The sequence below is a fragment of the Rana temporaria genome, chromosome 1 (genome assembly GCF_905171775.1).
Source record: "Rana temporaria chromosome 1, aRanTem1.1, whole genome shotgun sequence".
NCBI classification, from domain to species: Eukaryota; Metazoa; Chordata; class Amphibia; order Anura; family Ranidae; genus Rana; species Rana temporaria.
Window position 1 is genome coordinate 58836937 of NC_053489.1, and position 27984 is coordinate 58864920.

The 27984-nt window shown below is 43.9% G+C and overlaps 1 protein-coding gene across 2 annotated transcripts in view; it reads right to left on the reverse strand.

Moving 5' to 3' along the window:
* Positions 1–1844: 1844 nt before the first annotated feature.
* The window catches only part of NADK2 (NAD kinase 2, mitochondrial), a 59508-nt gene continuing 33368 nt past the window's right edge, over positions 1845–27984 (reverse strand). The window contains exons 5-12 of one of the 2 annotated variants that reach the window (XM_040338384.1): positions 24596–24679; positions 19665–19801; positions 16773–16854; positions 10923–11066; positions 7375–7430; positions 6479–6532; positions 5142–5265; positions 1845–2519 (exon numbers count right to left, since the gene is read on the reverse strand). In XM_040338384.1, the coding sequence (XP_040194318.1) occupies positions 2381–2519; positions 5142–5265; positions 6479–6532; positions 7375–7430; positions 10923–11066; positions 16773–16854; positions 19665–19801; positions 24596–24679 (820 nt within the window). In that variant the 3' untranslated portion in view covers positions 1845–2380. The remainder of the gene's footprint in view (positions 2520–5141; positions 5266–6478; positions 6533–7374; positions 7431–10922; positions 11067–16772; positions 16855–19664; positions 19802–24595; positions 24680–27984) is intronic. The other variant, XM_040338392.1, reaches the window with a different exon arrangement.

The following is a 27984-nucleotide window of genomic DNA, read 5'->3' on the forward strand; positions in this document are numbered from 1 at the left end:
CCCGCGATTGCCCAGTAACTGAGCAGGGACGTGGAGCTCTGGGTGTAAACACAGAGCTCCACGTCCTGTCAGGGAGAGAGGAGACCGATCTGTGTCCCTTGTACATAGGGACACAGATCGGTCACCTCCCCCAGTCACCCCCCTCCCCCTACAGTTAGAACACACCCAGGATACACATTTAACCCCTTCCCTGCCAGTCACATTTATACAGTAATCAATGCATATTTATAGCACCGTTCACTGTATAAATGTGAATGGTCCCAAAAATGTGTCAAGTGTCCGATGTGTCCGCTATGTCGCAGTCCCGAAAAAAAAAAAAAACGCAAATCGCTGCCATTCCTAGTAAAAAATAAATCATTATGTCCCCTATTTTGTAGGCAATATAACTTTTGCGCAAACCAGGTTATAGCGATTTTTTTTTTTTTACAAAAATATGTAGAATAATACGTATCGGCCTAAACTGAGAAAAACATAAAAAAAAAAATGGGATATTTATTATAGCAAAAAGTAAAAAAGTGTTTTTTTTTCAAAATCAACGCTCTTTTTTTGTTTATAGCCCAAAAAATAAAAACCACACAGGCGAGCAAATACCACCAAAAGAAAGCTCTATTTGTGGGGGGAAAAAAGGAACGTCAATTTTGTTTGGGAGCCACGTCGCACGACCGCGCAATTGTCAGTTAAAGCGACGCAGTGCCGGAAGCTAAAATCTCGTCTGGGCAGGAAGGGGGTGTATGTGCACAGTGGGCAAGTGGTTAAAAGGCACCTCCCTTTTCTCTGACCCTCAGTTGTTTTGCTTTTCCAGACCCTCCAGGAGCACTGACACGTTTTTTGTTTTTCTTGGGTCTGGTAACTGTGGTTGGTGGACCCCCCTTTCTCTGGCATCATCCAGTACTGGTTGTGAGCAAGTCCTGGGTGTTTAGTCCCTGTACTTTCTGTCCAGAAGGGATCCCTATTAGGAGGTACTTGGTGGTGAAAGTGGTGGCAACTTCAGTTTTTTTTCCCCCCCCAGCTCTGCCTGTGTGGAACCTTGTCCTCCTCGTGTTTATAAGGAACACGGCGTGATACACTGAAGACATGCTGCCTGGGGGGGGGGGGGGGAACAGTCTGCTGAAATGCCGGACAGGCGCATTTTAGCAGGACGACAGCAGCCGATCTCTCCGGCGGATTTCCAATCGCCTTATGGAGCTTGAGGACAGGTCTGAGGATGGAGCACCCACTCGGATTGAACCAGCGGCAGCCTCCGGGTCCCATACTGCCCCCAAGGTAAGCCCTGGTCTGTAGTTCTACAGCAGGGGACCTTTTTGTATGGATCTTCTTTGTTTATGGTTCTTTTTTCTGCTTTTTTGTCCTAGGCCAAACCGGTGAAGAAGAAATGTGTGAACTGTAGATCCATTATTGGTGTTAAATGCTCTAAGAAAAAGAAAATAAGGTAACAGAGGGGTTGGTTGCCCAAAGAGCTAGGAACTGACCCTAATCTCTCCCCATGCGGCTTGCAACAGCATCCAATCCACTGACAATATGGCTGCTTTTTGCTGCCAACCCCTCGGTTTAGTGAGGGTGCCAACTCCAAATCCCCCTTCCAAGCCTGTTGGCCATAGTTCAAAGTCTATGCAGTTCCTTATGGTATAAAAGAAAACAAGGACCCAAGAAAATCTGCACAAACATTCGCTGGGACCCCGAATCTCCAGCCTTTAAGCAACCCTCAACCCATGGCAATGGGCAAAACAGAACCTTGTCCTTATTTATTTCACACCGATGGCCCATCCACTAATGACTTCATTTGTGAAGTTAACCACAAATTGCTCCTTTAGTGCATTACAGTAAGTACTCAAGACTACAAAAAGTTCAAACAATGTATATATTTTATATATAGGAACAATTTTTATCAAAAGGCTGTAATTAGGAGGCAGCAGAATTCAGTTGGTACGTGGCCCCAGTGTCCAATGATTGTTTCTACTAGAAAAACAAAACAAAAAACAGCTAAAAATAGCTTGACGCAAAAGGCAGACAAGCCATCAAAATTGCATTAGAAGTGGCAAAAGTATATATCTCTTTTTACAAATCTACAACAGTTCAAACGACAGCTCGGCATCAGTGTGGGTGGATAGTATGTGGTGCAGCTGAGGGTATATCTAGATTCACAGCTTGAACAGCATTGTAGACGTCCACACAAGTAATCAGATCTGCAGAGGCGTTCAGTCTGCAGGGTGTGATTAACTTGCAGAGCTGAACTATTAAGCGATTCCGGTCAGTAATGCTGAACTGATAACCAAGTTGAATTTTAGTGTCCTGAGATGAGGGTTATCACCAGTGACAGGGATACATGGCAGAATTGAGTGCTCTCCTGCTGCTGAAGCTCTAGATGTCCTCTATGTGCTGGTTAGTCGTCCAGCAGTACTGTGCACAGTGCGTCATCCTTGTCCATGGTTATGGATACTATAGCGCCATCGTTGAACTCAAAAGATGTTCCTCCGTCGACCACCATGCATGCATCCCAGCATCGTGATCGCACACACACCCTATGGGATATAAATATAGAAGGTTAGGTTCCACAGCATACAATAATACATTTTCTAACAATACATTTCTTGTATTTACTGCCTTTGGGTTTCTTAAAATGGACCATTGAAAAGCATAATAATATCATCTGATAAATGCAAAAAAATAAATTAAAAAAAAACAGAAAAAAAAACAGCCTACCAGAAACCTAGATCTGTCCTGGGCATTGTTATTTCAAAGAACACATATCATTCAATAAGAGGGAAAGGGGGGCAACAGGAATTTACTTTGTATGGTATCAACTAAAATCCCATTGTCCCCATTTCCCCTCCTTCTTGTTTAAATCTTATTATGTTTTAGGATGCAGGTACCTTACTATACCCTTGTACATTGAGCACCTGCCTTTGCAACACACTGATAAAAAATACTTCCTGGTAACAGTTATAGGTGCTTGTGCTCTCATCTGAACGGTCAAGTCAAGTGCTGCACTATGGCAACTGCGGATCAGAGGCCAAGATGGCAGCTTCCTTGAATGTAAAACAATAGGAAGGTTTAGTTCTGCTTTAAGCTGGCTGGCTTGCCATCATGCTGCTTCTCCATCTCGAAGCACAAATTTTCATTTTTAAATTCAGAGGCTACAATTGCCAACCTCTCCTGTAGATGCCAATTTCCTGGCTGTCAACTATTCTAATGGCTTCAGTATTGGTAAGGAACAAGTGAGCAGGTCAAGAGTTCAGACATGACCAATTTAATTTTCTGCATGCTACCCCCCCAGTAAGAGCAATTTTTATAAGGTGTTTAGCAATGGTAGTGTAAAACATGCACAGGGTTTCTTTAAAACTTTTAACCCCTGAAGCCATTATGTCAGCTGGACAATGGCAAAGTGCCAACAGGGATAATGGTAGAAAATCGCAGGGACAATGGACATTGTCTCATACACCTGGTGTACCTTACTACAGCCGTAAACAAAAGTCTTGAGAATGACAAATATTACATTTTCACAGTCTGCTGCTTCAGTGTTTTCAGATTTTTGTCAGATGTTACTATGGTATAATCACAAGCATTTCATAAGTGTCAAAGGCTTTTATTGACAATGACATTAAGTCCATATAAAATTTTGACATTTGAAATAACATTTTGGCATAAAGTCAATATTTGCAGTGTCGACCCTTCTTTTTGAAGACCTCTGCAATTCTCCCCGTCATGCTGTCATCAACTTCTGGGCCACATCCTGACTGATGGCAGCCATTCTTGCACAATCAATGTTGGAGTTTGTCAGAATTTGTGGGGTTTTATTTTGTTCACCTGCCTCTTGAGAAATGACTACAAATTCTCAATGGGATTAAGGTCTGGGGAGTTTCTTCGCCATGGACCCAAAATGTTGATGCGTTATTCCCCAAGCCACCTACTTATCACTCTAGCCTTATGGCAAAATGCTCCATCATGCTGGAAAAGGCATTTTTCAGCAAAGTGTTCTTGGATGGTTGAAAGAAGTTGCTCTCAGAGGATGTCTTTGTACCATTCTTTATTCATGGCTGTTTTCTTAGGCAGAATTGTGAGTGAGCCCAATCCCTTGGCTGAGAAGCAACCCCACACATGAATGGTCCCAGGATGCTTTACTGTTGGCATGACACAGGACTAATGGCAATGCTCACCTTTTCTTCTCTGGACAAGGTTTTTGCCGGATGCCCCAAACAATTAGAAAGGGGGTTCCACCTGAGAAAATTACTTTACCCCAGTCCTTCAGCAGTTTAATTCCTGTACCCTTTGCAGAATAGCAGTCAGTCCCCGATGTTTTTCCTGGGAGAGAAGTGGCTTCTTTGCTGGCATACTTGATACCAGGCGATCCTCCAAAAGTCTTCTCACACCTGCCTGCTGCCATTCCTGAGCAAGCTCTGCACTGATGGTGCCCCAATCACGCAGCTGAATCAACTGTAGTAGATGGTCCTGGCGCTTGCTGGACTTTCTTGGGTGCCCTAAAGCCTTTTTTCACAGCAATTGAACCTCTCTCCTTGAAGATCTTGATGATCCGATAAATGGTTGATTTAGGTGCAATCTTAGTAGCAGCAGCAGCAATATCCTTGTCCGTGAATTCCTTTTTGTGCAAAGCAATAATGACTGCATGTGTTTCCTTGCAAGTAACCATGGTTAACAGAGGAAGAACAATGATTTCAAGCACCACCCTCCTTGGAATAACAGACTAGAAGCTTTCAAACTCAATCAGCATTACAGAGTGATTTCCAGCCTTGTCCACACTGACACCTCTGTTAATGAGAGAACCACTGAAAATGTCAGCTGGTCCTTTTGAGGCAAGGCTAAAATGCAGTGGAAATGATTTTCATGGCAAAAGGGGACTTTGCAATTAATTGTAATTCATCCGATCACTCTTCATAACATTCTACAGTATATGCAAATTGCCATCATAACAACTGAGGCAGCAGACTTTGTGAAAATTAATTTTGTGCATTTCTCAAAACTTTTGGCCATGGCTGTAATAATCCTACTTGGTATTGGGAAATGTTAGTCTTATCTGAACCAGAAGCCACCTCCCCGAATACCCAAAATATAAATAATGCAGATCAGTCAGTATTTTAGTCCGTACAGTAGTGTCTAAAAAGGGACACTAAAAGAGCAACACTTACTTGGAGGTAAATCCACACTGCTGGCCACTAGAGAAAACTCTGTTGGCAATCGGCTCCCGAACACTGAAAAACATCTTCTGCTCCTCTGGGTTGAATATCAAAGAGTCGTTATATTCATTGGTAACTGGAGAAAAAAAAAAAAATTAAAAAGTCAAAACCAACATTATAGTAGAACACAAATTATCACACCCTTTGTTTTTAGACAACGTACACACGGTTGCAATTAGGCATAAAACATGCTAATTTCCTGTGCGCTGGGGAAACAAGTATGGCTATTTATTTCTATTTAATGCTCAATTATATTAGCGTAATTGAAGCCTTGTTGCATCAATATATTTTAATGGATTCTCTTTGGAAAGGTCTTTCTCCAAGTGGAAATGCTTTTTTGCTCTCCCAGTCTAATGCTTAATGCGGGGGGGGGGGGGGGGGGGAATGCGTCTGACCAGATCAGTTAAAGTGGTAGTAAACTCAGCTTTTTAACTTGCACCCACAGGTTAGTCCAACATAAGGCTTACCTGTAAGTAGAGTGAATATCCCCTAAATGTGCACCGTATTAGGAGAAAGTCACATTTGTAGCTGCCAGTAAAGTCACCGGCATATGCGCACTGCGCTCTGAATTGGGCACGCTGGAGTACGCAACCATTTCAGAGCGCTGTGTCACAATCGTGATGTCATCCCGGCTTGGCCCTTCAAACAGCTGGAATGAGCAAACTAAACTGAAAGGAAGACCAGGTGAAGATGGAAGCCTTGTCAGCGGTGACAGCGTGTTGCTGGAGGGATCTGCTTTACAGGTATCATAATGTGATAGTATGCAGTATAATATTAACTTAGCATTTTTTTTTTTTGTAACAAGATTTTACTACCATTTTAACACTCCAACTGGTGCTTCCCGAAATTTTCTTTTTATTCGTTATCAATTTTCAATATACAAAGGACAAAATGAAATAAAATAAACAAGCTTGGTTAAAAACTTCAGGTACAAAAAGAAACCTTAAGTGGTGCAGCTGTACAAAGTAAATCCAATTCAAACTACATGGCCTTCCGAAAATAGGTTTAGGTTGATGTGACATAAATTTGCGAATGGGTGGGTGCCATGCAACTAAACGATGTGAACCTTGAAGATACTTACAGGGAGATTCAAAAACAAAGGGGTATGCTCTAAATTTGGGAATTTTGAGCAGCCTGCATCTCTGGCTTTATATATATATATATATATATATATATATATATATATATATATATATATATATATATATATATATATATATATATATATATAAAAAGGGGGAAAAAAACAAAAAAAACAAAACATAACTGTCCCCTCTGTAAAAACTTACCTCTCTCTATGAAGTCGCTGTCCAATGTCAGATTCAAATTCTTGTGGCTTTTAACTGATGAACAATAAAATAACTGATCAGCTATACAAAAGTGTTAGCAGTGATACAAACGCGACATAAAACAAAGTCGAAGATTTGCTCATTCTCCCCCATGTGTACTTCAGGGTCCTCTGGGTGGCTCTGATCTTACAGGAAATTAGCAGACTTTAGCACTAAACTGGTTCCATATTAATATAACAGAGGTTGTTATGGTAATCACATTGACACGTTGACATTAGTTGAGTATTGCTAAATGAGATTTTGTTTCTTGATGGCGAGTGCCTTATCTGCTAAAATAAAGGAACACTTTTTAATCAGAACTTCTGGGATATTGATCAGTTTCAGCTGCTTTGCTGTTAATTGAAATTAACAACAGGTGCACTAGACGGGCAACAATGAGACGACCTCCGAAACAGGAATGGTTTTTCAGGTTGAGGTGTGACATTTTTTTCCCTACTCATCTTTTCTGACTGTTTTTCACTAGTTTTGCATTTGGCTAGGGTCAGTGTCACTACTGGTAGCACAAGGCGATACTTGGACCCTATGAAGGTTGCATAGGCAGTCCAACTCCTCCAGGATGGCACATCAATACGTGTCATTGCCAGAAGGTTTGCCGTGTCTCCCAGCACAGTATCAAGAGCATGGAGGAGATTCCAGGAGACAGGCAGTTACTCTAGAAATGCTGGACAGAGCCATAGAAGGTCCTTACCCCATCAGCAGGTATTATATAAAGGCATAAACCTTGCTATATTGTAAGAAATTACCCATTATCTAGAATATCAGTATTCTAAAAAGTACAAACTGGCTTGGCTATATTGTAACACAATTGTTTTATAATAATTGTTAAATTAATTTACCAATCTGAAGTATTTCTTCCACAGTCTGTGGCGCCATCTTGTTTATATTGTAAGACCTGAAAACATAAAGAAGCTGTAATCAGACGACAAACAGTGATCAGTAAGTTCTCAGAGCCAAGGATGCATGTTGAGTGATTCCGATTTGTTGCTCAATTACAAAGAGTGTAGGATCATTTCATTGTCCAGATATAATCAGCATTAATTTCCAGTCTTTAGCTGTACAGAAGGGAAACATACCAAGGAGCACTATTAGGTTTGGTGGATAAAATAGAGGTCAGGTATCAGGAATCTTCAGGATATCCCTAAAAGTAGACAGACACTGCGTTTCAACTTTAACTGGTCAAATCATTTTTATGCACCTGTATCGTTATATTACAGAACTTTGGAGGCTGTGCCAAAAAAAAAAGGCAAGCCGAGGATAAAGGGCTAGTTATCGGTATTGCTTGTGGCCTCCCTAAAGCTGATCTTTCCCCATAAGGACTTGTTTACGCAGGGCGTGCTACAGCGTATGCCCGTCTGAGGGCTGCATTAACCCGCACAGGGGTTTCATGCATTCCTGTGCAGGCAGTTAACCCATTGATGTAAATTGGGATGCAGCTTCTGCTCCCAGTGTGACACCTGTGCAGATGCATGGCCCCAAATGTAGACAGTGCAAAATTGGAGACACGCACCCACGTGGCTGTCATCAATAGGCCATGGCATCCCCATTCAGGTAAACGTGGCTTTGCATGGGCATATGTGCCATGCCACGGGTCAGCACTATAGCAGGCCCCATGTGAACAAGACCTTGCTTACTCACCATGTCTTGTTCTGTGTAGAGGCTGCCATCTTGGTAGAGGTAGTGTACATCACCATATCTCCGACTAGTAGTCAGAGACAGCAATGCCTTGGATCTCACACTGCAGATATACACCTATGTGGCTGTAGGCACAGGTGTACCTAGGTACCCTTACAAGAAGATACGTTTTTGTTTTGTTTTGTTTTTTCCCCCGGGCACTGCTTAGCATAATTAACATTTCCAAAATGTTCTTAGTCACTCGGGCAAGAAATTGTGGAGAAAATAAAAATAAAAATCACTACACAAAATTTAATGCAGCCACCCAATTAAAAGGGTTGTAAAGGGAAAAATGTTTTCCCTAAATGGCTCCCTTTACCTTAGTGTAGTCCTCCTTCACTTACCTTATCCTTCCATTTTGCTTTTAAATGTTCTTATTTCTTCTCCACACAGTAATGCAAGGCTTTCTCCCTGGTGTAGAGAAAGCCTCTTGAGGGGGGAGGGGGCGAGCAGGAGTGTCAGGACGCCCACTAACACAGCTCCTTTCTCTATCTGCAAAGTAGAGTGTCGGCTGCCGAGCCTTTAGCCAAAGATCCCCCCCCCCCCCCCTGCGAATGTGCGGGGAATATCTCCTAAACCGTACAGGTTTAGGAGATATTCTTTATACTTACAGGTAAGCCTTATTATAGGCTTACCTGTAAGTGAAAGTGGTAGTAAAGAGTTTACCACCACTTTAAGTGTCTTTAACCCCAAAAGTGTAAAATATTGCAGCTTACTAGTTCTTTAAAGGGGTTGTTAAAGGTAAAAAAAAAATCCCTAAATATCTTCCTTTACCTTAGTGCAGTCCTCCTTCACTTTCGCTTTTAAATGTCCTTATTTCTTCTGAGAAATCCTCACTTCCTGTTCTTCTGTCTAACTTCACACAGTAATGCGAGGCTTTCTCCCTGGTGTGGAGAAAGCCTCTTGAGGGGGGAGGTGGCGAGCAGGAGTGTCAGGACACTCTACTTTGCAGATAGAGAAAGGAGCTGTGTTAGTGGGCGTCCTGACACTCCTGCTCGCCACCTCCCCCCTCAAGAGGCTTTCTCCACACCAGGGAGAAAGCCTCGCATTACTGTGTGAAGTTAGACAGAAGAACAGGTAGTGAGGATTTCTCAGAAGAAATAAGGACATTTAAAAGCACAGGACTTTAAGCCCAGGTTCACACTGGGCTGCGGGAATGAAGCCCTGCGAGTTCCGCTAAACTCGCACAATTTCACTCCCGCATGTCAGTCCCGATTTTGGCCACAATTACAGGTTTCTGCACAGATGTCAATGTAAATCGCGGCCCGAAATAGCAAAAAGTAGTACATAAACTACCGTATTTATTGGCGTACACAGCGCACTTTTTTCCCCTTAAAATAAGGGGAAAATCGTTGGTGCGCGATATACGCCGATACCCGCGCCTAGTTTGAATGCCTGCGCCAACATATACTGAGCGCAGTACACTCGGGTACATTCGGCCAGCCTCGGCTTCGCCCGTGCTCACGCATAAACGTCACAGAGCGTGAGCACGAGCGATGCCGAGCCTGGCCGAATATAGCCGAGTGTACTGCGCTCAGTATATGTCGGCGCAGGCATTCAAACTGAGCGCGGGAAGTAGCGATTCGACGGGGAGACAGCGCGGGAGAAGCCGGGAGGACACCACCGAAGCCGCAGACGGACCCGACAAGACCGCCGATGGACGCCGCGCAAGACACCAAAACTATAAGTACTAAAATGTTTTTTTTTTACAGGAATTGCGGATCCACATTAGGGGTGCGCGCTATACTCCGGAGCACGCAATACCCCGATAAATAAGGTACTTTTTGAAATTGGTGCAGTGCCGCAGATGTGGCGTTGCACCGATTAGGATCGTGCAAATGGTCAAAGCTATTCCTCATGACTGCAATTCTATTTTGTGTCCCCACTCTAATAATTTGGGTAGATAAAAAAAGAAACATATCAATCTTGAACCACAAGTCTCAGATAAAGTTGCCATATTTTTAGTATAAAAAAAAAAAAAAAAAAAAAACAAATTCTGAAAAAAATACCAGTCATATGATCTCCTTTCTTATAAACAAGCCTTATTTTTAGCAACCGTAGTTTTAGAGGAATTCAACTTTTTTGAAATATAAATGTAAACATTTAAAGGGGTAGCCTTCAAAATAAACCCCCCCCCCCCCCCCCCCCAGGATTTAGATGTCATGTCAATTGCAATTACTGCTATATATCATAACTGAAAATAAGGTGCAAGTGCACCATAGGCTCCTGACAGCTGAGTGCTTGTTTTTAATTACAGCAATTTGTGAAGGGATTAATAACCGTTTTGCAATTAGTGGTTCCCCATGAATTAATCCATCTCTTGTCTACAATATCCTAAATTATAACTAAAGGCAAAACTTTTTAGTTTTGGATAGGGTGGAGAGGTATTAGAACACCCATTAGGTTTTTATTGCCGTCTGTGCCCCTGTTAGGGAGGTTCACCCTCTCTATTTGTCCCGTTTACCATTATTAATTGAAAGTAAAAGAAAATCCCAAATTTTTTGGTAGTCCCCAGAAAAGCAAAAGAGGAGAAATCTTCCAATGGGAATACTGGTTCTGGTGACCTGAGGGGCTCCAAGGGATTCCCCTAACTTCCTGTTTGGCTATGGGACAGGCAGTGAAGGGAAATCTCCCTAATGGGACACAGATGGCAAAAAAAATATATGAATGTCTGGGTGACATGCCCATTACTTTCATATTCATATAACATTACCAGGCTTTGGATCCAGTCCCTGTGCACACATTCAGTCCGGAGCTCTTTTGCTTCTCCCAGGGGCCGTCATCCACAGAGATCTCATAGTAGGAGGCCCTATGAAGCGAGAAGGTAAAACGTGGTTTGCAGAATTTATAGTTCCCCCTGAATGGGACAGAACATAAAAGTGTGCATCAGGTGTGCCAACCTTACAGCAGTGTATACGGATATCAGACTACACCCACAATTGCAGCCAAAGCCTTAAGAGTATATATACAGTGAGGAAAAAAATGATTTGATCCCCTGCTGATTTTGTACATTTGCCCACTGACAAAGAAATGATCAGTCTATTATTTTAATGGTAGGTTTATTATAACAGGGAGACAAAATAACAAAACAAATATCCAGAAAAAATGCATTTAATTTTTATTTTTTTTATATAAAAATAGATTTGCATTTTAATGAGTGAAATAAGTATTTGATCCCCCATCAAGATTTTTGGCTCTGGTGTGTGTTATATGCAGGTAACATGCTGAGATTAGGAACACTCCCTTTAAGAGGGTGCTCCCAATCTCAGCATGTTACCTGTATATATATATAAAAAAAAAAAAAAAAAAAAAAAAAACACAAACAAACAAACAAACAAACAAACAAACAAACAAACAAACACACACACACACACAAATCGATCACTCAGATTCCAATCTTTCCACTATGGCCAAGACCAAAGAGCTCTCCAAGGATGTCAGGGACAAGATTGTGGACCTACACAAGGCTGGAATGGGCTACAAAGACCATTGCCAAGCATCTTGGTGAGAGGGTGACAACAGTTGGTGCGATTATTTGCAAATGGAAGAAACACAAAACAACTCAATCTCTCTCGGTCTGGAGCTCCATGCAAGAAATCACCTCATGGAGTTTCAATGATCATGAGAACGGTGAGGAATCAGCCCAGAACTACACGGGAGATTCTTGTCAATGATCTCAAGGCAGCTGGGACCATCGTCACCAAGAAAACAATTGGTAACACTACACTGTGAAGGACTGAAATCCTGCAGCTCCCCCAAGGTCCCCCTGCTGAAGAAAGCACATGTAGAGGCCCATCTGAAGTTTGCTAATGAACATCTGAATGATTCAGAGGAGAACTGGGTGAAAGTATTGTGGTCAAATGAGACCAAACACGGCGAGTTGAGTTGATGTCAAAAGAACTCGATTTTGGAGGAGAAATGCTGCCTAAGACCCCAAGAACACCATCCCCACCGTCAAACATGGAGGTGGAAACATTATCCGTCGGACCAGTTTCCGCGGACATGTCCGACCGTGTGTAGGGCCTACCGGACAGTTTTCCGGCCTAGCGGACAGGTTTCCAGCGGACAAAAGTTTCTTAGCATGCTAAGAAACTTGTCCGCTGGAAGCCTGTCCGTCGGACATGTCCGATGGTTAGTACAACTCATCGGACATGTCCGCTGGCCCGAAATCCCGCGCATGCGTCGAATTGATTCGATGCATGCGTGAAAGCATTGACCTTCCGTGTCAGAGAACGTCTGTGTCGTCTACGTCACCGCGTTCTCTGTCCGCGGGGATTTTGGTCTGATGGTGTGTACACACAGACCAAAACCTCCCAGCAGACATGTCCAATGAAAACGGTCCGCGGACCGTTTTCATCGGACATGTTCGCTTGTCTGTACAAGGCCTAAGGGGCAAGGAAAACTTTACTGCATGAAAGGGACGATGGACGGGGCCCATGTACCATCAAATCATGGGTGAGAAACGCCTTCCCTCAGCCAGGGCCATCATGGATGGGTATTCCAGCATGACAATGAACCAAAACACACGGCCAAGGAAACAAAGGGGTGGTGCAAGAAGCACATTAAGGTCCTGGAGTGGCCCAGCCAGTCTCCAGACCCTAATCCTATAGAAAATATGTGGAGGGAGCAGAGGGTTTGAGCTACCAAGCATTACCCTCGAAACCTTAATGACTTGAAGAGGATCTGCAAACAGGAGTGGGACAAAATCCCTCCTGAGATGTGTGCAAACCTGGTGGCCAACTACAAGAAAGAGTTTTGCCACCGAGAACTAAGTAATGTTTTACGAAGGGATCAAATACTTATTCCACTCATTGAAATGCAAATCAATTTAGAACTTTTTTTGAAATTCCTTTTTCTGGATATTTTTGTTATTCTATTTCTCACTTAAAATAAACCCAACATTAAAATTAGACGGATTATTTCTTGGTCAGCGGGCAAACGTACAAAATCAGCAGGGGATCAAATACCTTTTCCCCTCACTGTACTGTGCAGCCTTATAACAAGGGATTACGTAGCGGACTTTTTAATTACATGTTGACTGCACTGCCAGTTGCTTCATCTTGATATTTCTGCATTCCAGGAAAAGCACATGGCTCAACTCAGCCTGATCTACAGAATTTTCACATTTATATCCCCAGTATCTTAAAGAGGTACTGGGGCAGATCCACAAAGAGAGTACGCCGGCGTACTTTCAAATTTCCCGCGTCGTATCTTTGGTTTGAATCCTCAAACCAAGATACGACGGCATCTGGGTTAGATCCGACAGGCGTATGGCTTCGTACGCCTTCGGATTGTAGATGCACTACTTCGGCGTCCGCTGGGTGGAGTTCGCGTCGTTTTCCGCGTCGAGGATGCAAATTAGCTTTTTCCGACAATCCACGAACGTACGCGCGGCCGTCGCATTCTCTTACGTCGTCTCTAGTCGGCTTTTTCCAACGTATAGTTAAAGCTGCTGTTTTGCGGTGTATAGTTAGACTTGCCATGTTAAGTATGGCCGTCGTTCCCGCGTTTATTTAGAATTTTTTTTTTGTGCAAGTCGTCTGAATCGGGATGGACATAATTCACGTCCATGTTAAAAAATATGACGTCCTTGCTACGTCATTTAGCGCAATGCACGGCGGGAAATTTAGGGACGGCGCATGCGCAGTTCATTCGGCGCAGGGACGCGCTTCATTTAAATGAAACACGCCCCCTACTCGCCGATTTGAATTAGGCGCCCTTACGCAGCCAGAGATAGACTACGCCGCCGTAACTTACGGCGCAAAATCGTTGAGGATTCAAACTAAAGCCAGGTAAGGTACGGCGGCGTAGCGTATCTCTGATACGCTGCGCGGGTGCAGATCTATGTGGATCTGCCCCACTCTATCTGCTTAAAGTGACCCTGTCTCTAGGTGAACAAACCTAAACCAGCAGCCCACCATAATAGAAAAGCAATACTTGCCTATCAGGCAGGCGTTTAAGAGGACAGTCTGTCCATGTTCACCCGATCCGAAGACTGATGGAAAAATAGGGTTTTCCTCCATCTGCAGAATCAGAGGATTGCACCGGGAGAGATCGGGTGTCAGCAGATGTTAATCCACCAACACCCGCGATCTCATAGGGACCAATGTATGTCCTTCTTTCATCCGTACACGGATGGATGAAAAAGCAGACATACGGTCCGCCCGTGTGAAAGAGCCCTAACTGGCATCTGTTTACCTCTATGATTGGACACAGCTGATCATGTGGTAAAGAGCTGCCGATTGGAGGACACAGTGATCACAGAGCGTACCGCCTGCAGCATCCCAGGATCGCACGCCCGCACTGTAGCGGTCAGAGATAGAATATAGATAGAGATAGATCGTACATTCATATCAGTCTCTGCCCTCCAGCAGCTTACAATCGAAGGTTGTTTTAGGCCCACCTAGGAGTTTCCATCCCTCCCTAATAGCCTCTAGAGCAGGGGTCTCAAACTGGTGGCCCTTCGGCTGTTGCGAAACTACAAGTCCCATGAGGCATTGCAGGTTTGACAGTTACAAGCATGACTTCCTCAGGCAGAGGCATGATGGGACTTGTAGTTCCACAACAGCTGGAGGGCCACCAGCTTGAGACCCCTGCTCTAGAGCAGTTGATATACAAACCTAACCCCAGCTTTCATTGGTATGTAGCAATGTCATAATTTCCATAAATTACAGCAACTGAAATATTTTACTGCAATCCAAAGAATGCAAATGAACAAAAAGATATTTCATATCATAGAGTTCAGTCCAAATTCTGGCTGTATTGAGCCACGCCCCCCTCTGTACACAGGAATGCTGAGAGATCAAGACACTGGGGCCAGGTGGTAATGAAGAGTGGCAATTGATAAGGTCTTACATGACCTATTCTATGTAGATATGTAGTGATGTGAAAAGCAGACTACCACCTGAAGCTACAAGGCAGAGAAAAAGTACAATTCAGCAATCAAGAGTAGTTCAGTTCCAAACTGACCTCTAAGAAGATGAATACTATAAAACAGAAAACTTTAAAAGAAAACTTTTAGATGGCATGGAAAGAACTTTGTGTCTCTATAATATATTTTATGTATACAACCAGAAGATTATAGAGGCTGAAAAGAGCATTCCTAGCACAAGCCAAGCGTCACGTTAGTAAGCAGACCGCATACACTAAAGAATTAAACAGGAATCATAAGGCCCATTGTTAAAATAAAAAATAAATGAAAAAAAAACACAACATACACCACAATTTTATTCCGAATCAGTGTCTAACTTGCAAAGAAAAAATTCAGATATTATATATTTCATACATCAGGGGGTCTCCAAACTTTCTAAAGAAAAGGGACAGTTTACTGTCCTTAAGACTTTAGGGGGGGGGGGGGTCGGACTGTGCCCAGTGGGGGTATACAATGCCCAATATTTAATATTAGGGGGAGAAATAGTTGGTGTCAGTGGGAGGAATAGTACCCCCATCATTGGTGTCAGTGGTAGGAATTATGCGCCATTGTCGGGGTCAGTGGGAGGAATAGTGCCCCATCGTTGGTGTCAGCAGCAGAAATTATGCCCCATTGTCAGTGGGAGGAATAGTACCCCATCATCGGTGTCAGTGGCACAAATTATGCACCAATGTCAGTGGGAGGAATAGTACCCCATCATTGGTGTCAGCGCCAGGAATTATGCACCATTGTCAGTGGGAGGAATAGTACCCCATCATTGGTGTCCGTGGCAGAAATTATGCCCTATTGTCAGTGGGAGGAATAGTACCCCATCATTGGTGTCAGCGGCACAAATTATGCACCAATGTCGGGATCATTGGGAGGAATAATGCCTCAAGGGCCACAACGGACCCCAAAGACGCAGTTTGGAGACCACTGGTATAGAGCAAAACAAAAAACGGAGCTTCCCTCTCTAGCAGGGACCAGACGAATTTCGATCAGTGTGTGGCAGTTTGACAGAAATCGATCACTAGATCGACTTGTCGAAAGTGAACACTGGAAAACTGTTACCGATCAGTGTTTACGGGCAATCCTGTGTGAATGAAGGAATATGTTTAATTTCTCATGTACAGCCTCACATGGCTTAAAGCGGAGTTCCACCCAGAAATTGAACTTTCACTGAAATGATTTCCCCCCCTCCGGTGCCACATTTTAGGGGGGGGGGGGGGGGATACCTGTCAAATCCAGGTATCCGCTGCCACTTCTGGGCATAAATCCATGCACTGTGTGGCGAACTACGAAATGTCTGGCCCCTCCTCCACCCTCGCTTTCTGGGAGACACATCGGTCCCATTCAGAAAGTGCAGCGTGTCTCGCACATGCGCAGTAGGCTTCACTTCCCCTTAGCAAGGATGGGTCGGCTTTGGGTGAGGACATTGCTGGCTTCCTGGACAAGCAAGTGCCTCCATATTGAATTTGCAGCTGCTGACTTTATCCCCCCCCAGGCGAAAATCGGCTTTAAAATCTTAAAAAAAAAATAATTTTAAATTAAATAAATTCTACTTTATAAAAAAAATGTATTCTAAAAATAATAATAATAATAATATTATATGCATGGTTTATAACTGGGCATTTGAAGTAACATTAAAATTACCTGGAGGACAGAGACTCTCCAATAAATACCTCGTTCAGCGCTCTTACAGGTAACAAGTGAGGTCCAGAAACGTCTGGGGATGCTGCGTGATAGGAATAAAACAAGATTAAGATGATCTTCTCAAGCGCAATGTCAACTCATCATAAAAGTACATAATATAAGATCTTGTCACAAATCTCAATGAGTGTTAAATTTAAGGTGGTGTTAAACCCAAAAGCAATTATGCAGCTTGCCAAAGCTAAGATATGATGGCCGCATTAGTTGTCATTTTTAGGCTTTTATTTTCAGCTGGAAATCCTGACAGTTTTTCAACAGAACAAGCTGTCCTGCAGTTGTAGCAGAGGAGACAAACCATTTACCACCGACAGGGGTGATAACTTACAATGATCAGCTTTTAATGGGTTTAATACCACTTTAAGGGCCGGTTCACACATGAATCACAGCACAGCAGTTCAGATTTCTGTGCGATTCCGTGTGATTTTAAGCCCATTCATTTGAATGAGCTGAAATCACATCGGATCCCACCAAAAGTAGTGCAAGCGCTACTTTTAAAAATACACTGCACTGGATCATGTGGTACTGCCATCTGGTGCAGGCAAAAGCACTGTTTACAATCTGCATTTGGAGAGCCGTTAGGATAAAATTTACACACGCAGCAGATCGCAAACTCAATGCATTTCTGGAAACACGCACAAAACGCAGGTTTTCTGCACCACACCTAAAAGGGGGACCCTTGCATCGTTATAAGCATTACCAACTTATACATTGAGACAAGCAAAACTTTAAACTCCTTACACTGGGCATATTTCAAAATGTACAAAGTATAAAAGCTACAAAAAAATAAATACAACTATATATCTTTCATATATATCTACAACACACACCTCAGTGATATCATTGTGCTACACATACTCTGTGCAAAGGTCACAGCTGTGGGAGGGACCCAATAGCACCTCCCACTTCTAGTGTTTTGTTAGATTAGGCAACCTGTCAGACCAACGATACAGTGAGAAGGAGGCAAGTGGACATCTGGTCACACCCACTGAAGTTTTGCTTTTCGCACTTCTTTTTAACAGTAAACTCAGCTTCTATAGTGAAATACAGTATTTTTATTCAGTCACTGTTTTGATGTTGATTTTTCAAAGCTGCAGTGTTATGTCATATTACCAAAGTTGCCAGATCAGCAGGCTTGCCCCCGCTTTAGAAATTCAACATCTAAACAGTCAGACAGATTTTTTTATATTGTATTTCTCTATACAAGTTCAGTTTACTGGTAAAAATAAGTGTGAAATGCAAGACTCCGGTGAGTGCAACAAGATGGCCGCTTGCTGCTTTTTCACTGCATCGTTCCGCTGCAAAATCTGATGGGTCGCCTAATCCGACGAAACACCGACACAAAACTATAGGAGGGGGGCGGAGACAAGACCAGTCACCCTGCACAAGGTGGGAGCAGTAGTGAGCAGTCTTTATTACAGGAAGTTCCTGCACAGAGGTAAAGGTTCACACTGGAATTATGCACAGATCTGGAAGAAATACACAAAGCACACCAAGATTCAAGGACAAAAATACACAGGACTCTTGTACTCAGGGCCGGACTCCAGACAAGGCCACCAAGGCCAGGCCTCGGGCGCCAGTGGGTGCAGGGGCGGCGCCGCAGCAACAGGGGGCAGGTATGGACTGGCCATCAGGACTGTAACGGACCTATGAACTATTCTGCCTGGACATCGATAATCCTCATGCAGGGAGGCCTACAAAGAACTGCATGACTTGTTACAATTGGATTTACCACATTATATTCTGAGTTTAAAGGGTTAATTATAGAAGGGACGCTTTCACTGCTAAATGCTAATATTCCCTTTGCATAGCTAATGGACTCTCCTTTGTGTAGTTAACAGCCTCCTGTCAGGTGTATGCTGATGGGATTATGTGTGAGTGTGTAATTGTTTTAAAGGTTAATTGAATTCTATTGATAAAGGAAGGTGTCTGATCAAATCATGTTAAATGTAAGCTTGGAGCCAAACCGTCTAGAGACTGATTGGCTCAAGGGAATGTCATTATTTCAAAGTATCTGTATTGAAGCCCCCCCTGTGTGAGGGGGGGGGGCGGAGATTGTCATTGTTCCTGTACAGTTTGTAACCACATATAAGCTAGGTGAAATGTGCCATTAAACAGTCTACTTGACCCTTCAAACGTAGCCTTGTCTCGTTCTTGGAAGGGCGTTCGATGGGATATACCGGCTGTACCTGCATATCACAACTTGCCCAGGGAAAAAGGACGTCTCCAACGGCTGATACCCCCTCACTACCAGTGGGTAGCCGTTACAAGGACTACAGGGAGTTTCCTGGTGGGCCGCTTACAGCAGCCGCCTAATCTGCATCGGAGGTCCGCAGCGATCTACCCATCAATCGAGATTTAGCCAGCATGCAGAGTAGCGCAGGAAGCGTGTGCAACAAGTTCTCTCATGTCACTCCCCGGCGGCCCCTCCTCTCTTCTCGTCCATCCCCATTTGCTTGTGACATCATCTGGGATGGACGAGAAGAGAGGAGGGGCCGCCGGGGGAGCATAGTGACATGAGAAAGAACTTATTACACATGCTTCCTGCGCTACTCTGCATGCTGGCTGGTAAACAATGCGCCCTGTACGTGGTGGTGCCCCGATTTGCTGTGCCCTGAACCCTGATGTGTTGTGCCCTGGGCCGGTCTGGATGAAGGCCCCCTATGTGTGTGTGTGTGTGTGTGCGCGTTTGTGTGTGTGTCATTGAAGGACCCAGCCTTGGGGCGGCAAAGGGAGTAAATCCGGGCCTGCTTGTACTTGGACAATACTTGCTTAGCAAATATACATCATACATTATAAAATTAAGCATTGCTATAGAGAGTTGGATCTTCACCTTACTTTGCTCTTGATGACCTCCAGTATTGAGGGCCTTGCTATGCTGCTCCAGGCTTATCTGCTGTTCATGCAAGTCTACAGGTGTGAAGTTGATCCCGGTGCCTTCAAGGTACAGTCTAATTCGCTGTCTCCACTGCCACCTAGTGGGGAAACCATAATCTTTGTGGTGACCTTGACCAGAGTAAATTGAATTCAACAGACCTTTTACTACAAACTCCACTATGAAATGCTGCCATGTTAAAAAGGACTTTTACACATCATGGCAAAGCATTGTGAATTTTACATCAGATGGCCCTTCAGCTAGTAAGCAAATAGAAAAGCAATATTAAATATGCTAAACGTTCACCAGGAAGCACTAATAGTCAAAATAGAATGCACAGGAGATACTGCAGATTCTTAAAGCAGACTTCAAACACAAAATCTCAAGTGGAGATCTTATTCAGCTAAATACATATTTAACCCTCTCGTGACCAGGGGTCATTAAGGCCTTCATCAGACCAAACTAGCCGTTTCCGTATGCAAATCAGTGGAAGTGGAACTAAAATCCAGATTTCAAAAACTGGAAAGTAAGCAGACTTATTGCAGACGTGAAATGCAAGGTCTTCTGCAGAAAGGGAAACGTATGGGCCCGCTCGCAGCTTTCTTCAGAATGTACACCGAGCTGTGCAAGCTTAGATTTACATTCCAGAACAGCGCCTTTTTTAACGGAAATGATTTGCTTTACATCCTGTAATGATTTCCAGCGTTTCGACAGATATGGCAACCTGTCAGAATTGGTAACGGAAGTGACGTTCCGTCGCCGCCATGTTTCTACACCCTGCACTCCTCCATAGTAAGGATACACAGAGAATGCACAGGGGGAAGGGGGGGAAGCGGACATCTTGTTACACCCACTGTGCGTTTGCATTTGCCACATATATATATAAAGCAGTAAAAGTGAGTTTATATACTGAAATCCAGTATTTAGCACTCCAGACTGTTCTAATGTTGAATTTTAAAAGCAGCGGCAAGCCTGCTCATCTTACAGGCTTACTAATCTGACAGAAGTTTGCTGCTTTTAAAATTCAACATCCAACCAGTCACACGGAGCTAGAAGTACTGTATATCACTATATAAACTCAATTTCCTGTTAAAAATAAGTGTAAAATGCAAAACTCCGCTGGGTGTAACATGTCCGCCTTCCCCCTTCTCAGTGTATCCTTACTATGAAGGGGTGTAGAAAAATGGCGGCGACAAAACGTCACTTCCGTTACACATTCTGACAGTTTGCAGAATCTGACGAAACACCCGCACTATACTACTTTCTCTCTGCACAGAAAGTGCACATTGCTATTGGAGGGGATTGTATACAAAGATGACCAGCCTGCATTCGATTACTGTAATTGGCCGTTCTGATTGTTGGCCCCAAGAAATGTCAGTGACTTAGGAATCCATAGAAAACGATGGAGAATTCAGCTCAGCCAATCACGCAGGGCCAGATTCTCGTAGATTCGGCGTATCTCTGTGGCGGCGTAACGTATGTCATTTACGTTACGCCGCCGCAAGTTTTACAGGCAAGTGCTTTATTGACAAAGCACTTGCCTGTAAAGTTGTGGCGGCATAGCGTAAATCACCCGGCGCAAGCCCGCCTAATTCAAATTAGCCGGGTAGGGAGCGTGGAGCATTTAAATTAAGCGCGTTCCCGCGCCGAACGCCCTGCGCATGCGCCGTCCGGAAAATATCCCAGGGTGCATTGCTCCAAATGACGTCGCAAGGACGTCATTGGTTTCGACGTGAACGTAAATGGCGTCCAGCCCCATTCACGGACGACTTACGCAAACAACGTAAATTTTTAAATTTCGAAGCGGGAACGACGGCCATATTTAACATTGGTTGCCCCTCATATAGCAGGGGCAACTTTATGCCGCACAAACCTAACGTAAACGTCGTAACTTCACTGCGTCGACCGCGCATACGTTTGGGAATTCACATATCTAGCTAATTTGCATACTCAACATGGAAAACGACGGAGGCAACACCTAGCGGCGAAAAAAAAAAATGCATTTAAGATCCGACAGCGTAAGAGCCTTGCGCCTGTCGGATCTAATGGATATCTATGCGTAACTGATTCCAAGAATCAGTCGCATAGATACGACGGCCCAGATTAGGACTTACGACGGCGTACATGGCGTTGCGCCGTCGTAAGCCCTTTGAGAATCTGGGCCTCAGAGTTCTGCCAGTTAACCTTGGGCAGACAGCTGGCTTGATTTACAATGGACAGACTTCTGTAATGTTAGGCTTTACATTGAGCGCAAAGACTGGCTTCTGACCTTCGCCAATGTGCAGCAAGAAAAAATAAATAAAATACATTGAAGGACATTTAAAACCAGGGCAGTGAGACCTCATCATGGGACAGATTTATTAGAGCAGCCAAAGGAGGAATTTATAAATCTGGCTGTAACCTTGTAATAAATCTGTCCCATGAAATGTCTCGCTGCTCTTGTTCAGCATTGCTTTGCCTTGTAACAGGATAGATAAATGTCCCCAGTGATTTGCTCTAACCCCAGTGCCCAATTTGCAGAACGTTGGCACTTGTGCAGGTCGGCAGTGCCTGACCATCTCTTGCATCATATGTCTACACAATGAACCAAAACTTTGTCAGCTATACCAGACAGACAAAATTATTTGGTGTTTGATGGCCGAGCTATAAGATCAGGGGCAGTCTGTAGAAGCCATGTTGTGTTGTCTTGACCTCCAGGAAATTTACCCCCCTTCATGACCAGGCCATATTTTGCAATACGGCACTGTGTTACTTTAACTGACAACTGCACAGTCATGCAACCATGTGCCAAAAAAAAAAAACTATATAAAAAAAAAAAAAAAAACGCCACATTTGAAAAAATAAATGTATGCATGTATACCAACATTACAATTCAATTATATACATTAGAAAGAAAATAAAATGTCTTCATCAATTCAGGCCAATATGTATTCCACTGCATATTTTTGTTAGAATTTTCCGGATATATCCCATAGTTTGTAGAAGCTATAAATTTTGTGCAAAACAATCAATATACTGGGATTTTTATTTTACTAGTAATGGCGGCGATCATCGACATTGCAGCAGACAATCAGACACCAACTGAACATTTTTGGGAACCAGTGACACCAATACAGTGATCAGTGCTAAAGAAGTACACAGTCACTGTACTAATCACTAGGCAAGAGGTTATCATCAGGAGCAATCAAAAGGGTTAGAGTTGATGTAAACATGATTTATGAAATGTGAGCTGGGCACATACATCTGCAGTGTTTTTCCATCTCTCTCAAACCCCTTTGTATTGTAGCCGTCTCCTGCGCCGTTCTTCTGTTATCAGCATGATAACGTCTGACAAGTTCTCCATAAACTGTGATTTCTAGATTGTAAGCTCCAACGAGCAGGGCCCTCTGATCCTTCCTGTCCTGAATTGTATTGTAACTATAATGTCTTCCCTGATGTTGTAAAGCGCTGCGTAAACTGTTGGCGCTATATAAATCCTGTATAATAATAATAATAATAATAATAATAAAACAAGCCTGAATTATGTGTCAGGGTGGGTGCTATAAATAGATTAGTAGATAGCTGATCTATTCACAGAACAGCTCTGAAAGTCTCTGCCTATGAGGAGAGGGGGTGTGTGTGCCTTTCCTCCAATCAGCTGTCTTGGCTGCATGCCCAGACTTCACTGCAGTACTGGACAGGAAGATAAAATCACACAATCTGGACTTTCTAAAGAATATATAAAGCTGAAGACAGCAGATATACATGTAAAAACTTTAGTAGGGAGATTTGTTTGATTTCTTGCTGTTCACTTCACTGGTATCTGTGAGGGTTTACATCCACTTTAACTGTGTGCCTAGCCAGTGTTTTGGTGTACTGTATGTGTGGTGCCTTTATCACAAGTGATGGATTTTATTCCCCGCTTTTCAGAGAAAGAAATCCATTACTTTCCCGACAGGACAGAGCTCTGCCTTGTTTACATAGACAGAGCCCTGTTCTGTGTCTTCCTGATGATCAACAGGTGCTGGCCTTCATCCATTGGCCGGCATCCACTGATCGGCATCTGCTGTGTATACTCACAGCACAGCCGGGCCCCAGGGAATGTGCGCCCCCCCCCCATCCGTTAGTGCCGGTGACTTGTCCTTAAGGTTCCACTAACGGGAAAGTTCCTTTAAGGACTGTGCAGGCGCAAACTTGCCGACGGAAAACGCCGAACCTCGCCCGGCATCCAGGCTCATTCTTTAACATCCCAGTGGATTGGAGGATGTTAAAAAAAAGAGCCAGAAGGCCGAGCGAAAGGAGCGAGCCGTCCGAGCGAAGCGAGTACGCGAGACCGACTGGCCACTTTTATCGAAATCCACGTCGCGCTGGATGCCGGCCGAGGTTCGGAGATTTCCGTCGGCAAGTTTGCCCCTACGCAGTCCTTAAAGGAACTTTCTCGTTAGCCGGAACCATATCGGCAGATCAGATTGTGCCTGCGCAGGAACTTTCACGTTAGCCGGAACCATATCGGCAGATCACCGGATCACGTATCTGGCACAGGAGAGCCACCATATATGCAAGTTATATGGTCGGCAAGCGGTTGAAGTTACACAGAGCCCATATATTGTGTTTTTCTGCAAATATGATTTTCCAAAGACATTTGTACGAACGTACATAGTAGGAGAGGTGGAATAAAGACACCAGTCTATCCAGTTCAACCTGTGTGTATTTATTTCACTACCACTTCCCTGGATAGATCTAGATGTAAATACATTTAGAGGTGTGAGTTTTATAAATAAGGCCTTACAATGTGGGTTTAGATACAATCTGGATTTCAGTGATCTGGTTTCATTATTACAAACACTAGAGAGAAATGTTTTCCTTTCAAGTACCTGAAGGTCATGGAAAGTTACAGCCACACCAGGAATCCTACCTGAACTCACCGCGATAAAGCTTGTGCAGGGCGTCTGGGAAGGAATGGGTGTAATGCATTGGCAGACAGAGGTGCCCTTCAGACCTTGGAGAAAAATCATACACAGACAATGAAGTGGAAAGCGTAGACATTAATATGAAATATAACCTATATAATGAAAAGCTACGTACATAAACAAGACCATTTTAAAGCACAAATTAGGAGTATAAATATGTAGTCTAGTATGCTGCGTTAGGGCCGGTTCACACTGCTGCGATGTCAGAGATCAGATGAGATTCGCACTGCACTGAAAAATTACATGCGATCTCTGTGCCATGCGATTTCAGCCATAAAGATCGCATGGCCGAATTTGCATCAAACTCGCACCTATGCGATCCGATTACTGTCCGAGTTTGCAGATCGCACTGCGATTTGCAAAGCGATTTGGGGGCGTCATTAACTTAACTGACACTCCTAGCAGTCCGCATAGAGCAGTGTGAACTGCCGCTGGGAAACATGCGATGCAGGAACCTGCAGTGGATTCGCAGGGTTCCTGCATCGCAGCAGTGTGAACCTAATGTGTCTTATGCATGTCATTCATTCATTGGAATGGTTTGGAAAAGCCAAAAAAGCGCATGTAACATTTTTGGCAACATGGCACACGATAACACTAACTAGGGAGTCACAATACAGGTGTGCTGCTGCATATGCCAATGGGTGTTGACTGTTACATCACTGAAATTACAGGATGTTCCACTGGCTTAGGAGAAGTTTAAAGTGACTGATTGTAGGGGCGGGGGGGGACGCAACTACTTTTTTTTTTAAGTGACCTCATTCCCTCTAATCTCTAATCTCAGCTGCATAAGAGCTGGGGGGTATCCGGGCAAGTCTGATCATTGGAGGACAGCAGGCTGAGTTTCCAGCACAGCTAGAGAACGGTCATTTTTGCATGTATGCGCAGTAATCTGTTTTGTATTGTCTTTGGTCTTATAGCAGCACCATCTTGGATGTAAAGCATTTTTTTTTCACAGGATCTGACTGACAACAGCAAGAGCCAATGGCTCTCACTGCTTTCAGTGTAGCCTGTTTGACCAGGAAGAGGGAAGAGAAGAGCCGCAGCCAAGCACAGTGCTGGATCAATTGTTGACTCCAGCCCATGTCTTACAATAAGAGAAAGGTGAAGCTTCCATTAATCTACATGCAACATCCACCTGATTGTGTTTAGCTGCTAACGAGCATGGAAGAGGGAGGAGGCTGTCATTTACCACTGTGTATACACCCACTTGTGTGACTCTGTAGTCACATGGGCTGCTCAGATGTGATAGGGAGGAAATGCTCAGCTTAGAAACGCACTAAAAACTGAGGGCTGGATTCACAAAGAGTTACGCTGGCGTATCAGTAGATACGCCGACGCAACTCGGAATCTAAGCCTGTCGTAAGTTTAAGTGTATGCTCAAACTAAGATACACTTAAACCTAGCCAAGATACGACGGCCTGCGCCGTCATCTTAGGGTGCAATTTTTCTGCTGGCCGCTAGGTGTCGCTTCCGTTGATTTCGGTGTAGAATATGTAAATGACTAGATACGCCGATTCACGAACGTACGCTTGCCCGTCGCAGTAAAGATACGCCGTTTCCGTAAGAGGTTCGCCACGTAAAGATAAAGAGATTTTTAATACAGCTTACCTGTAAAATCTTTTTCTTGGAGTACATCACGGGACACAGAGCGGCATTCATTACTATATGGGTTATATGGAGTACCTTCAGGTGTAGACACTGGCAATCTTCAAACAGGAAATGCCCCTCCCTATATAACCCCCTCCCATAGGAGGAGTACCTCAGTTTTGTAGCAAGCAGTATGCCTCCCAAAATGGTCCTCAAAAGAGGGGTGGGAGCTCTGTGTCCCGTGATGTACTCCAAGAAAAAGATTTTACAGGTAAGCTGTATTAAAAATCTCTTTTTCTTTATCGTTACATCACGGGACACAGAGCGGCATTCATTACTATATGGGATGTCCCAAAGCAATGCTTACAATGAGGGGAGGGAGAACATCTCCAAGACAAAAGGATTTAATTTAGAGATATACTCAAATCATAATAAATCCAACTTATTTGAGAAAAATAATCTTAAATTTTAAATTTAACTCAAAAAAAGAGGAGCCCCCGGAATCCGAGGGTCTCAAACTGCAGCCTGCAGCACTGCCTGCCCGAAGGCAGTATCAGTATTCCTTCTTACGTCCAACTTGTAGAATTTTGTAAACGTGTGGACAGAAGACCAGGTTGCCGCCTTGCAAACTTGAGCCATAGAGATCTGGTGGTGTGCTGCCCAGGAGGCGCCCATGGCTCTAGTAGAATGAGCCTTTAATGATACTGGAGGAGGCAACCCTTTCAAGCCGTAGGCCTGAGTGATTAATTGCTTAATCCACCTAGAAATGGTGGACTTTGCAGCTGCCTGCCCCTTCTTGGGCCCATCCGGTAGAATGAACAGCACATCTGTCTTCCGGATCTTCTTTGTAGCTTTAAGATAGGCCTTCATGGCCCTGACAATATCCAAGGTATGCAGCAACCCTTCCTTTCTGGAAGTAGGTTTAGGGAAGAAGGATGGTAATACCAAATCCTGGTTCAAATGAAAACTGGATATGACCTTCGGAAGGAAGGAAGGATGAGGGCGGAGAACGACCCTGTCCTTATGAAAAACAAGATATGGTTCCTTACAGGATAAGGCTGCCAGCTCCGAAACTCTTCTTGCGGAAACTATGGCAACCAAAAATACTAACTTCCTTGTCAGTAGAACCAAAGGAATATCAGCCAACGGCTCAAACGGTTGTTTCTGTAAACTTGACAGAACAAGATTTAAATCCCACGGACAAAGCGGGGATTTAACTGGAGGTCTAATACGTAAGACCCCTTGAAGGAAGGTTTTAACCAGCGAGTGGGTGGCCAGCGGCCGCTGAAACCACACTGACAGAGCAGAAATCTGTCCTTTGATTGTGCTTAATGCCAATCCTTTATCCACTCCTAGCTGGAGAAAACTTAATACTCTATCGATGGTAAATTTGCGAGAAAGCCATCGCTTGGACTCACACCAGCCTACATAGGCCTTCCAGACCCTGTAATAAATCACCCTAGAGACCGGTTTCCTGGCTCTGATTAGGGTAGAGATTACTTTCTGAGACAGACCTCTACCCCTGAGAATCAGGGATTCAGCTTCCAGGCCGTCAAATTTAGATGCCGTAAGGCAGGGTGGAGGATCGGACCTTGCGATAGCAGGTCTGGCCGTAGAGGAAGAGTCCAAGGGTCTCCCACTACCATCCTTAAGATTAGTGAGTACCATGCCCTTCTGGGCCATGCTGGAGCTACCAGGATGACTGGTATGTGCTCCACCCGGATCCTGCGCAGCAGGCGGGGTAGTA